The 14,454-nt window shown below is 33.7% G+C and overlaps 1 protein-coding gene across 1 annotated transcript in view; it reads left to right on the forward strand.

Moving 5' to 3' along the window:
- Nucleotides 1–9,129: 9,129 nt before the first annotated feature.
- The window catches only part of LOC134722999 (uncharacterized), a 30,329-nt gene continuing 25,004 nt past the window's right edge, over nt 9,130–14,454 (forward strand). Inside the window, exons 1-2 of the mRNA XM_063586628.1 lie at nt 9,130–9,400; nt 13,927–14,153. Of these exons, the coding sequence (XP_063442698.1) occupies nt 9,130–9,400; nt 13,927–14,153 (498 nt within the window). The remainder of the gene's footprint in view (nt 9,401–13,926; nt 14,154–14,454) is intronic.

Below are 14,454 nucleotides of genomic sequence, written 5' to 3' on the forward strand. Positions count from 1 at the left end.
CGTTTAAAATAGATTTAAACACGCCAAGTTTACTTTACAATGAATATATATTTAAATTCTCGAAAGACAATGTTCAGATCCGTGCCAAAGTTGCTTTTCATAAATTGTTTGTTAAAAAAGATAATAAAAAACCGGGTTATATATATAGACGAAACCGGGTGATTGTGTAGTAACAACATTGACGAAACCGGTTTATTTTAATTTGACATAACCCTTTTCTTTCGTTCCATACACAGAGATAAAATTATTGAGATGCCCATAATAACTAAATTTGCAATCTCCGTGTCAAAATCTATCTTCCCGTACCTTTTTTTCCGTACAATGTGAACAATTTAACGAGAAATTAAACAATGTCGAGGCAAGGTTCACTCAATTCGTCATTTTGACATGCATTTTGACTTATTTCTCCGTTAATATAGAACGGTTGTAGAAAATATTGCATCTCACAATAGAAAATAGTTGTATATGTAAATATATTCTTCGACATCATCAAAAAAATAAAATAATAAGGAGAAACCTATCATTCTTTTGTCTATTGGTTTTCCGTCATTGTGCCGGATGTAAGATACCATCGAGTCCGAGCAAATTGTGCCGGTGTGGTTTAGACACAGTGAGACTAGTCATCAGAAAAACAACATTGGAAAATTCTGATAGAAAAAATTGTTTTTACGTTTGATTTGCCCTTTTCGTCGCTGTTGTTTGACAGTTTGGATCGATTCTAAGAGAAACGTTTTAATGCATATATATATATATATATATATCTATCGGGACGGCTGCAGTGCAGGCGATTTGGTGTCACGATATCACAGTAGCATGGGTTCGAATCCCGGCGAGGGAAGAACCAAAAATTTGCGAAAGCAAATTTACAGATCTAACATTGTTGGGTTGATGTTTAGACGAGTTATATATATATATATATATACACATTGGGTTAATCATGTATTTTTGGTATGTGATTGGTTCATATTTACATGTAATCATTTTTTTTGATAGAAAATATTGAAGTAGAGTGTTTAAACATTATTTAGTAACATTCAAGTTCATCATACTTTCCATCTCGTATTTTAAGCTTCTTATTTTTTTCCTATAAATTCTTTACTGTCCCAAAGACTCGGGGTTAATTTGATTTACATTATTAATTTAAATATTTAGTTATATTCGGATATCCTTTCAGAAGTACGATCACCTGTTATGGAGAATTCAATCATTTCCCATTTAAAATAAAGAAAAGTATTTAAAAAACTTTTCTCCTGTTTATCATAAAATTGAGAATGGAGAATGGGGAATTTGTCAAAAGAGACAACAACCCGACCATAGAAAAAACAACTGCAGAAGGTCACCAACAGGTCTTCAATGTAGCGAAAAATATATACTAGTTCAGTGATATTTTAAATGAATGCCATACTAATTTCAACATCCAACAATCAATCAATACTAATTTCAAAATTGTACATAAGAAACTAAAATTAAAATAAAACAAAAGTTTACTAACAAAGGCCAGAGGCTCCTGACTTTGGACAGGCGCAAAAATGCGGCGGGGTTAAACATGTTTGTGAGATCTCAACCCTCCCCCTATACCTCTAGCCTATGTAGAAAAGTAAACGCATAACATTACGCGCATTATAATTCAGTTCAAGAGAAGTCCGAGTCTGATGTCAGAAGATGTTTAACGTGACGAGATTTATTGATTAATTGAGGGCATTCACCTTCAAATGATTCAATATCCGGTATGTGCCAGTGTGAGGTAATGGATGGGCGGTCATTAATATCGTTTTCTGTAAATGTTATGGCAATTTCTTTAACTATTCTGTATGTTTTCATGAAAATGATTTTACAATTGATATTTTCCATATTATCAGATGCAGTATTAACAAGAGGCTGTCACTTCGACAGCAAACCGGATTTATGTATAGATTATAACATGCCCTTTTCCATATTGACCCTGGTATCATCCCGAGACTCCCATATCGGCCTCGAGGCTTTAGCCGAGGGCTGATATGGGTCGAGGGATGATACCCGGGCCAATATGGAAAAGACATGTTATAATAATCTTTTTATCACATATTTAAGTTCTGCAGAAAAGAGAAAAAAAACGTAAATTATAACAATTTTATGATACATAAAAGGTAAAATCTTAAGCAAATTATCACAAACGTGTTGTTAAGGATGCAATGACGTCTCGTCATTAGGAACAGGGCACAATATGGATATGTCTTTTTTTGCCCCGGGCAATTTTGAGGTTATTGCATATGCAAAACCTAATGTATTCATAACAAATATGTGATAAATAGCCCGGGACAAAAAAGACATATCCATATTGTGCCCTGTTCCTAATGACGTGACGTCATTGCATCCTTAACAACACGTTTGTGATAATTTGCTTAAGATTTTACCTTTTATGCATCATAAAATTGATATAATTTACGTTTTTTTTCTCTTTACTGCAGAACTTAAATATGTGATAAAAAGATTATAACATGTCTTTTCCATATTGGCCCGGGTATCATCCCTCGACCCATATCGGCCCTCGACTAAAGCCTCGAGGCCGATATGGGAGTCTCGGGATGATACCAGGGCCAATATGGAAAAGGGCATGTTATAATCTATACTTATTTGTGTCCTAGCAATATCACAAGAACCATTACTGATGAATGGTGAAAGTGAAAATTGTCAATATCAAATTTGACCTCCATTTTTTCGTCAGTATCAACATATCAAAATTTGAAAAGCTTAGATTGAATGGTTCATGATTAAATGCAACAAAGTGAATGGAAACGCCATTTTATGATCTTTCAAGAACCATAACTCCTGAACGGTAAAAGAAAAAAATCGTCATTATTGAACTTGACCTCTATTTTGTCATTAGTAACAACATATAAAAATTTCAAAAGCTTTGGTTGAATGGTTCATAAGAAAATGCACAGACACGACTGGAAACACCATTTTTCAATCTTTCAAAAACCATAACTCCTGAACGATAAAAGTCAAAATCGTCATTATTGAACTTGACCTCCATTCTGTCATCAGTAACAACATATTAAAATCTTAAAAGCTTTGGTTGAACGGTTCATGAGTTAATGCACGGACAACATTTGATTGCCGCCCGCCCGCCCGCCCGCCCGCTTGCCCGCCGTACATCCCCAAATCAATTACCGACGTTTTTGTCACACAAATCCGGTTAAAAATTATATTAGTTTAAACATGTGTTATTGCCCAAAAGATATATTATTTGACAAAAGGACCAGACACAAGTTTTGCAACTTATATATATTGCCCAGTTCTTTAATTTTACACAATTATTCTTTCTCGTATTCTTCATATTTGTAAATCTCTTTTTTCATTATAAATATATATAGTTTCCTCTTATACTATTTCCTTGTGCATTTTGACCTAATTTTTATAATTCTTAAACCTCATCCAGACCCCCTGTATTTACCCATGACTTATAAATCACGTATAGACATGGTCGGCTAAAAGTTTGAGTGTACAGAGATAATTTAGAATATTCAGAGACTTATGACCTTATTTATTCTAAGTGAAACAGGAAAACACACTGTTAAGAATTATTTCCTGGTAGATATAACTGAAACTGTTGATATGAACATGAAAATAAGACTGTGTACCCTTAGTAGTTCAGGTTAATCGTGGTGGAGATGAGGGATTCATCTTATCATTAAGGTAATATGAATATAACATTTATTAGGTCAACCATTAAAAAATGTCCCCTCTTTTTTTTTTTTTTAAAGGAGAACATAATTCATGCGCGTAGCTACGTTTACGTCAAAACGCCCTGGCGTACACTTGGTTTTTGGTTAAAAAAATATTTTGATCTCAATATTTCAAGAAGATCTGGTTTAAAGCAAATCAGTCTTGTAAATCTTTCTTCAAGATCTTGTAACTGCGAACAAAAGATGACGAAATTACTTTTCAATCAGATGCTTTTAAGTATTCGGTAGAGTGAAAATGTTTTGATAAGGTTTAAACTGATGCATATAATACACAGGCAACTTCTGCAACTTGTATTTCAATGGATGTAGCCCACATACATTACTTCCAAGTAAAATGCACTATATATACCAAAAGTCATGGTATAATCATGGTTTATGATATCTCAATCTTCCAATAAAATCGAATTTTGGACAATATGGGAACATACAATATATATATACCTCCATGTACAACTCAGACTCGAGTCTCCTTTTATTATTAAACTAAGAGAGAAAAAAAAAACAGTTTCCATTTCCTGGGACTGTATAAGGTAGATGGGAAAAAGTATTGCAACACCTTGATTTTTAAAAACTTGAAAAATCAGCCTATTATTTTGGATTGAATATGATAAAATATTTGTAAAATAATATTGAAACGTTGTTGACGATATTATTGGCATTAAAAAAGAACAACAAATGTATGAAAAAAAATGTTTTATCGAACCAAAATTTTTATAACAAAATTAAGTGTTTTTTGTACAAAAATATGCATTTTACAACTTTTACTGTAATCGAACTTTACAATGTCAGACATTTCAAAATTAATCTTTAGATGATTGTTCACATCATATCATGCATGGTTGATCGTTATACGCCAAATAACTAGTACGTTGTGCGCAGCCTCCATTCAAACGAATAACCGCATCTTAGCGTCTTCTGATTAAGGTAACAGCAACCATTCCTGATGAAGGCTATTGTTTATTTTATGACGTGTTTCAACTGGGGTGTGTCTGTTCATAGGCAAAGGTCCCCGAATTGGTCTTATCGCACGATAACCAGTAGCGATGAGCCGATCTCGAACAGTTCTTGTTATAGGCTCCTGTGTGGTTCTCATTCTCTTTTTAGGATTGTATTGTTTGCAATGGGTTACCTTCTGACCAACCTTCATTATGCTTGATTTTCCCAAGCAGATGTTATAGAGGGTCTTCTTGACCTAGGAAGGTCTTAAATATCGTTTGTTGCCTGATTTTTGTTCTCTCAAAACGACTTATAGTGGAATGATGATGACCAATAAAACGTGCAATTGTCACAGCGACATAACTGCTTCTCTCATGGTGATTATCTGCCATCTTGCTGCAGTTTTGAGTTGTGGATGACCAATTACAAGGTGTCAATCACATAAGTAGTCAAACATTTACTAAATTTTATCATCGGTATAAAGACATCATTCGTAAATATAGCTCAACATGCAGACTTTTTATACGTTCAGGTATTTCACATCCATTTTTTTATGGAAATATTCTTTATAAAGCACAAAGGTGTCAGTATTCACCTCATAAACTTACAAAACCTTTGAATAGACTTATTAAGAAGGGATATAATTACGATACTGTTGTCAAGTCATTAAAGATTGCATATTTTGGCGTTGATATTGAGTCACTGATAAGGTCTTTGCGTCGGAACTAAACACAATTATTCTATAAACAGTTGTTGGCATGACACGGGTTATGTTCTTCTCATATATGTTATGATGGTATGATACTAAGCCCCTTACGGGAAGGATTGTGCCTGATGTTCATATGATGAAATCATAATCTTTCAGTCAGTTTAATTGAAGTCTGGAGCTGGCATGTCAGTTAACTGCTAGTAGTCTGTTGTTATTTATGTATTATTGTCATTTTGTTTATTTTCTTTGGTTACATCTTCTGACATCAGACTCGGACTTCTCTTGAACTGAATTTTAATGTGCGTATTGTTATGCTTTTACTTTTCTACACTGGTTAGAGGTACAGGGGGAGGGTTGAGATCTCACAAACATGTTTAACCCCGCCGCATTTTTGCGCCTGTCCCAAGTCAGGAGCCTCTGGCCTTTGTTAGTCTTGTATTATTTAAATTTTAGTTTCTTGTGAACAATTTGGAAATTAGTATGGCGTTCATTATCACTGAACTAGTATATATTTGTTTAGGGGCCAGCTGAAGGACGCCTCCGGGTGCGGGAATTTCTCGCTACATTGAAGACCTGTTGGTGACCTTCTGCTGTTGTGTTTTTTTTTATTTTGGTCGGGTTGTTGTCTCTTTGACACATTCCCCATTTCCATTCTCAATTTTATTGGTTATTTAAACTGTTGAATACAATGAGGATAAAAACATCTGTTTTGCTGTTTACGGGTACAGTAGCTGCATGTGGAGATACAAACTTACCGAGTCGATAGATATTGATTATACTCAGGTGATATTTAAATAATGTTTAATTATTTTTATTTCAACAAATTATATCACAAAACAAATAAAGAGTGTTTTATTTTATTTGAATTTCAATTTGGTGTTGCAATACTTTTTCCATGTGTATATAGGTGTCATAATTGATGACAAGATTTGTTGAGAGTTAGTCAAAGGAAGTACATAATTAGAAGATTGTGAATTTCGATCTATTTTTTTTTTCCCATTTAATAAGTTCAATTAGTCTGGGCTACATGAATAACCATGGTCACATTCCACATTATACCCAACGTCATTATCATTGTTACCAGATATGGGGAATTATGTGGCAGATGAATATTAGTAGTCATTGTCAACCACTGCACCGGATTTTACTCTGAGTACTACGTTTATCTCGAAATTTATTTTTTTTGGGTCGTATATTGGTATCACGTTGGCGTCGTCGTCGTCGTTTGTGTCGTCTTCGTCTGCGTCGTCGTCGTCGTTTGTGTCGTCTTCGTCTGCGTCGTCGTCGTCGTCCGAAGACATTTGGTTTTGCACTATAACTTAAGTATAAGTAACAAAAAATCTATGAAATTTTAACACAAGGTTTACGACCACAAAAGGAAGGTTGGGATTGATTTTGTAAGTTTTGGTCCCAACAGTTTAGGAATTAGGGGACAAAAAGGGACTCAAATAAGCATTTTTCTTGGTTTTCGCACAATAACTTTAGTATAAGTAAAAAGAAATCTATGAAATATTAACACAAGCTTAAGGTTTATGACTACAAAAGGAAGGTCTGTATCGATTTTGGGAGTTTTTTCCAACAGTTTAGGAATAAGGGGACAAAAAGGGGCCCAAATAAGCATTTTTCTTGGTTTTCGCACCATAACTTTAGTATAAGTAAATAGAAATCTTTGAAATTTTAACACAAGGTTTATGACCATTAAAGGAAGGTTAGGATTGTTTTTGGAAGTTTTGGTCCCAACAGTTAAGGAAAAAGGGGCCCAAATGGTCCAAACTAACTTGTGTGATCTAATCAAAAATTGAATAATTGGGGTTCTTTGATATGCCGAATCTAACTGTGTATGTAGATTCTTAATTTTTGGTCCCGTTTCAAATTGGTCTACATTAAAGTCCAAAGTGTCCAAAATTAAACTTTGTTTGATTTTAACCAAAATTGTATTCTTGGTTTTTTTTTATATGCTGAATCTAAAAATGTACGTAGATTTTTGATTATTGGCCCAGTTTTCAAGTTGGTCTTAATCGGGGTCCAAAATTAAAATTTGAAATTGAATAATTGGGGTTCTTTGATATGCCAAATCTAACTTTGTATGTAGATTCTTAATTTTTGGTCCCGTTTTCAAATTGGTCTACATTTAAGTCCAAAATTAAACTAAGTCTGATTTAAACAAAAATTGAAAACTTGGGCTTCTTTGATATGCTAAATCTAAACATGTTCTCAGATTTTTGATTATGGGCCCAGTTTTCAAGTTGGTCCAAATCAGAATCCAAAATTATTATATTTAAGTATTGTGCAATAGCAAGAAATTTTCAATTGCACAGTATTCAGCAATAACAAGAAATCTTCAATTGCAAAGTATTGTGCAATAGCAAGAAATTTTCAATTGCGCAATAGCAAGAAATCGTCAATTGCACATGCATTATTGTGCAATAGCAAGTATTTTCTATTGCACAGTATTGTGCAATAGCAAGAAATATCTAATTGCCCAATATTGCGCTATAGCAAGATATGTTCAATTGGAGTTATATTTCTTTGTCCAGAATAGTAGTTGAATCAACTTAAATAATTGTTTTATACAATATACAATGTATATTCACTTTTACTACCAACTGATTAATTAAAACAATCTTTGCCATTCAGTGATAACAAGCACTTTTTTTTTTACATTTTAACATTTTATTTATGTATTTGAATGAGTAGTTATTGTTGCAAACTCCATTAGAAATTTGAATTGAGATCAGTTTTGGAATAAGGAAAAAAGGTGGTTGTTCATTTTTTTTTCCATTTCAGATTTCATAGATAAAAAGAAAATTTCTTCAAATTTTTTTTTGAGACGATTAATATTCAACAGCATAGTGAATTGCTCAAAGGCAAAAACAAAATGTTAATTTCATTAGACCACATTCATTCTGTATCAGAAACATATGCTGTGTCAACTATTTAATCACAATCCAAATTTAGAGCTGAATCCAGCTTGCATGTTGTGTCCATACTTGCCCCAACTGTTTCGGTCGTATAAAGCTGAGCACTGCGGAGCATCTGTTTTTTTGTGTTCCCTTATACCTGGACGTACACTTTACACTACAAATGTTAGCATAATTATATTATATGATATCGTGACTTTAAATGAAGTACCTGTGATTATTTAGGTAATTTGCTTTCACTGTCACTGATATTGGAAAGATGAAGCAGAAGATGAAACTTGGCGTCATATGGTACGGCCCAAAAGAGGGCCGATATATACAAGAGGGACAGTCAAATAAAAATAAACTGACAAGGCCTTGGCTAAAAATAAAAAAAGGCAAACAGACAAATAACAATACAGAAGACACAACAAACTTCGCTTATTTCCGTGGTACAATAAATATAAATAAACTACACAAATTACCAAAATTTCTTACTTCTTCTTTTTGTAAACAAATAAAAATTCATGTCGTATTTAACATCGAAATTGTTTATCTCTGTTCCGTTCTTTCAAGATCGTGATGAAACGATAAACTCGGCAGTCATTTTAAAAATAATCGTACGAGATTTAATGCTAGTGACGAGTTTTTTAGATGGGTCGTGTGCAGAGAGTTATCGTTCTTTATTCCAAAACTATGCTTCCACCTTAAGTGCCGCCAGCTAAAACTGGCATATTAAATTGTTTTGATTTTTATTATTCTTACAGATGGCTGATGCTGACAAAGTTAAAAAAACGGAGTAAAGGGCTGAATACGTAGGATCAAAGTTGTTCCCAAGAATTTATAAAGTTTAATCATGACTTCTATTTCCCAACTTACAGAAGAGGAAAAATACTTCGCCAGATTTTTCTTCCTAAATTTTAAAGTATCACCAGACATTGTCAGGCGATTCTTTGACGGAGTGTTTCCGCCAGCACAATTACCTCAGACAATTAACTATAATACTGGTGCTATTATGAGGTTGAACAAATCAAAAATAATCAGTAACACCCAATTGGAAATACTAAGGGCCATTCCAGGAACGGTATGGCCATCGTATCTTCCTGCGATGCCTGTAGGGGGCAAAGGTAAATATTTATAATGTGATAGTATTAGTATTTTGCATTTTGCATTTAGAAACCGGTCATTTAGAAAGGTGTAAAATATTAAACGAAATTCAGAATCAACTAATTAATACACTATTTAAAGAAAAACACAACACACACTTATGTTGTTGACTAGTTCGAGTACTGCATATTGTGAGCTGCCGATTTAACAAGACAAATTATCAATATAAACATAATATACATTATACAATGTGACGACAATAACACAATTTCAATAAAAATAAACTCATGTTAAAAACGTTTGTGTTTGAATAACTGAATAACTGAATGTTTCGTGACCGGAAAACCCATTTTGGAAACATGTGTCCTTTTGTCAATACCAACGAAACTCTAATTGTTGGACCACACTAGTCAAATAAGAAAAAAACCCATAATTTTGTTTGTAAATATTGAAATAGAAAAGAAATCGAGTCATAAGGACTCAAGGGCTATTAAATATTTGGTGCAAAAGTCGAAATACGATTACGTTAGTATAACCAATCCACCTAGTACATAAAATTCAATTTATTTATCAATATTATTCAAAATTATGCAAATCTTTTTTCTTAAAAAAACACGTAAAAATAACGATATTCACAGTACGAAGTATAGGCTAGAGGTAGCTATTATATAAAACCGTCGCTATGTCAATGTATATTTGTTCCACCTAACAGAAGTTCCAATGGAAACTTTGTTATAAACAATGTCATAATACCTATACCTGACGGAACAAATATTCTATACCATTTATTCCGTTAAGAATATTTACTGTAATATTTATTCCAGTGGAAATAATATTTCAGAATATTGTTTCCATTTGGAACTTATATTATGAAGGAACTTCTATTCCGTGACAGTTATATATAAATACAACCTAATTGTTTGGAGCCAAAAATTCCTACGCCTACACTTATATGTATAACACTGACATGCGCAAAAAGTCAATCAATTCCCGTTATACTTATCACGGATGGTAATCTACACACGCAGAACATTTGGTTCTACAATCAAAATCACGTGATGGATGTACACACACCGGAAGTTACAGTCGAACTCGCCGCTTGAAAGGTTAGTAGTTGCATTTTCTTGTTTATATCAATTAAATTTTGATTAATAAGTTGGCACACCGAATGTCGGATAGTATGTAGTTTGAAAATACACAATTGTTTTTGCTAGAAAGCGTGCAGTTATTGCAAACACTTCGACACAGTTATCTGGTGAAATTTTGGAACTGTGTCGAAGTGTTAGCATTAACTGCACGATTTCCAGCAAGGATGATTGTGTATTTCAAAACTAGATAGTATCCGACATTCGGTGCACTACCTTATTTATTAAATTTTATTGATATAAACAAGTAAATACGACTACTTACCTTTCAAGCGGTCTGCTCGACTGTTACTTCCGGTGTGTGTATATCCATCACGTGATTTTGATTGTACCCCTTGACAATGAAAACCGTGAGAAGATTTTCCGGTTGTGCTTGAGTGTAGCAATCGTCACCGCTTCGAAAGGTATATACATTTCTAAATCGCAATTTTCTTATTCGACTGATCAAAATATGGAAAATCGGAGAATGCTATGCTGTGGTGAATATTTGATGGAAGAGATACATGTATCAATTACTGTTGTACGTGGAGTTGAACTCCTACAAAATCAGTTGTCCCACGATAACTTGCTTAAAAAAGTCACATTTAAATTTTAAAATGGTTTAGACCTACAAGTTCAAATTTACTTTTATTCGGTCAATGGGTGTGAATGTCGTTTTGGGCGGCGTGGACGCTGTCCGGTGTTGATAGACATCTGAATAAATCTAAAAACGTCATATTTTCAATTTGTCATGCGGGAGGGGATCGGTTCTGATTGAGGACATCGTGAATGCGTGAGGGGACTTGAAATCATATACAAGCTATCAGTCGTTGAATGTTGCCTTAATCCGTTTTTATTGTGTCGTTAGTCACCACTTTGATTTTATCATGTATATCTATTATATAGTCATTTTATAAAACATCACTGGTTTCAAAATTATGAATTATTCGGAATTACAAGGATGTTCCTTATTCCAGGCAGAAACCCTAGCCTTATTAGGCACAATTTTTTGGAACTTTTGGTCCCCAATGTACTTGTCTTGGCTTTCGAACTTTTTTTCATCTGAGCATCACTGGTAAGCCTTGTGTGGACAAAAGACGCGTCTGACGTATGGGTGTTTTTTAAACCTGGTACCTTTTGCTAGCTATAATTATAGTGATTCTCTGTCCTATATGTTCTATCATTTTTTCTATTGTTGTCCTGTCATGTAATGTTGTCTTTAAATGATATATTTACCATTGCCGAAGAAGCGGGAGATTTGGCATGCCACAAAACCTGGTTCATTCCACCATTTTTTCTTAAAATGTCCTGTGCCAAGTCAGGAAAATGGCCATTGTAAGATTGTAATTTCGTCTCTGTGTGTGCTAAAGTTTAATTTTGTGCTGTTGTTGTGTCGAAGTTTTCCTCTTATATTTAATGTGTTTCCCTCAGTTTTAGCTTGTAGTCCGAATTTGTTTTTTCTCAATCAATTTATGAATTTCGACAACGGTTTACTACTGTTATTGGAGACATATTTGAAATTTATTGGTTAGACTGTTTATTCATATACAGAAAACTTTGTGATGTATTGTATAAATCAAAATATTTCAACAAATTATCAAAATTTGTGTTTTCGCGATCCATTTTTTTTTATAAATACGCAATACAAGGGGAGTTAACTCTTTTCGAGAAAAAAAAATATATACTGGGCTTTAAAAAAAAATTTCAACTTTTATTTGTAGCTAGAAACAAATCGTTGACAATTTCGTTTTATTGTTCGTAAAACATATCTTCCCACAATGTATTTCAAAATTCTATCTCATTAATTTTGTTCATGCACACAAATGTATTTTTTCTTGAACAATCTGACCACAGTTAGGCAACTTTCAAAGACTCATTGTTTGGATATAATATTATGATTTCACGTCCCCTCACGCATTCACGATGTCCTCAATCAGAACCGATCCCCTCACGCATGTCATAATTAAAATATGAGGTTTTTAGATTTATTAAGGTGTCGATCAACACCGGACATCGTACACGTCGCCCAAAACGACATTCATAACCATTGACCGAATAAAAAGTAAATTTGAACTTTAGGGTCTGTAATTGGAACCATTTTAAAATTTGAATATAAATTTTTAGGCCAATTCTCGTGCGGCAACTGATTTTGTCGGAGTTTAACTCCACGTACAACAGTAAATGCTACATGTATCTCTTCGTTCAAGTATTCACCACAGCATAGCATTCTCCGATTTTCAATACTTTGATCAGTCGAATAAGAAAATTGCGATTTAGAAATGTATATACCTTTCGAAGCGGTGACAATTGCTCCACTCAAGCACAACCGGAAATTCTCTCACGGTTTTCATTGCAGAACCAAATGTTCTGCGTGTGTAGATTACCAGCCGTGCTTATGTGCCTCGGGAATTTGTTAGTAGTAAAACATCAAACAGAAGAAGATTTTTTTTTTACATTTAACGAATCGACATGTTACAAAACATCAATATACAATTGACAAATCACACAGTTACAAGTTACAAATTGACAAGTATCAAAACGAAATAAGAATTTTGACCCCGTTGGCTTTCCATAGAAAAAGAAGTAATCACGTTTCTGTATGGTCTAAAACAATGAGCACACTTCGTAAACTAAGTGTAAAAGGCCCGAGAACACCAGATTGTTAAACAATGTAAAATACCAAACTAACGGCCGAATTAAGCTCATAACATTGAACCAAAGACATGATATATATGTCTCTGATGAAACGAACCGCACTTATATGATGGATGACAACCAATGAATGCTTCTTTTTGTAACTTCATAGGGTTGTAAAAACGTTGACCGCACGGAAACAAAATGTACTTCGGTCAACGCTTTTACACCCCAATGAATTTACAAAAAGAAGCATTCAATTCTTAAGTAATGCCAGGGCAAAACAAATACGGTACGACCGTATCGTTTTTTTAAACCAATATTTAGTATTAGATGTCAGGAAAAGTTGTTTAACAAGTTCAAATGTGCAAACCATTTTCAAAGTATCGCCCATAAGCACGTGTTTCAAATTAATGATAAAAAAGCTATACAAATATTATGAATACATTTGGAATTTTTACAATTAGTGTGAATTGCTCATATTATTAAAAAGCTAGATTTCTTTTAACGGAAGTGGGTCGTATATGAAAATTTTCTCTTGACAATTCACTTTTTTTTCTGGTTAAGAAATCATTGTATTTTACAGTTTGAATCCATCCTTAGATACGTAACATCAAACTGCACGTTCATAACTACGACATAAAAGCGTTACTTCCTCAAAGAATACATTTAATGGTTTAATATTGTAATATTTTAAAAGATACTGAACTTTTTGAAAAAAAGGCACAAGTATAAAATAATTCCACGCAAATTGACACTTCCTCTTATAATCTTTCATTGTTTTGTAGCTACATCTTCCAAAGACTTTGATTTAACACTGATGATATGTCTGCTGCGAAATATAGGAAATTTAAAACAACCCTCAAAGGGATGGGACCAACTTCCGAATCCGAACGACATGTCACCTGGAGCAAACCTGGCTACATTGAAGTGGTACAGAAATAAGTTAGCCCATACGACAGTTACCTCTATGGATAAAAATGATTTCACAGACAAATGGACTCGGGTTGAAAAGGTACGTTTGACAACCAATGCATATTTTTGGATCTTGTTCAGACAAAATGTGGATTATACATGAAATAAAAAAAAAATCTAAAGAGTTTTAGATTGCTGTTTGGCTTCTATCACGAGTAACAATAAATTCACAGACAAATTGCCTCACACTGACAAAAATACGTTTTGACAGCCAATTCATATTTGTTCAGATAATCAATGATAATCAGTGAGGGGCTTTACTTTAACAAGTAGCATTTTTTAGCTCACCTGACTTGAAAGGCCAAGTGAGCTTTTCTCATCACTTGGCGCCCGTCGTCCGT

This window comes from Mytilus trossulus, chromosome 6 (genome assembly GCF_036588685.1).
Source record: "Mytilus trossulus isolate FHL-02 chromosome 6, PNRI_Mtr1.1.1.hap1, whole genome shotgun sequence".
Classification (NCBI taxonomy): domain Eukaryota; kingdom Metazoa; phylum Mollusca; class Bivalvia; order Mytilida; family Mytilidae; genus Mytilus; species Mytilus trossulus.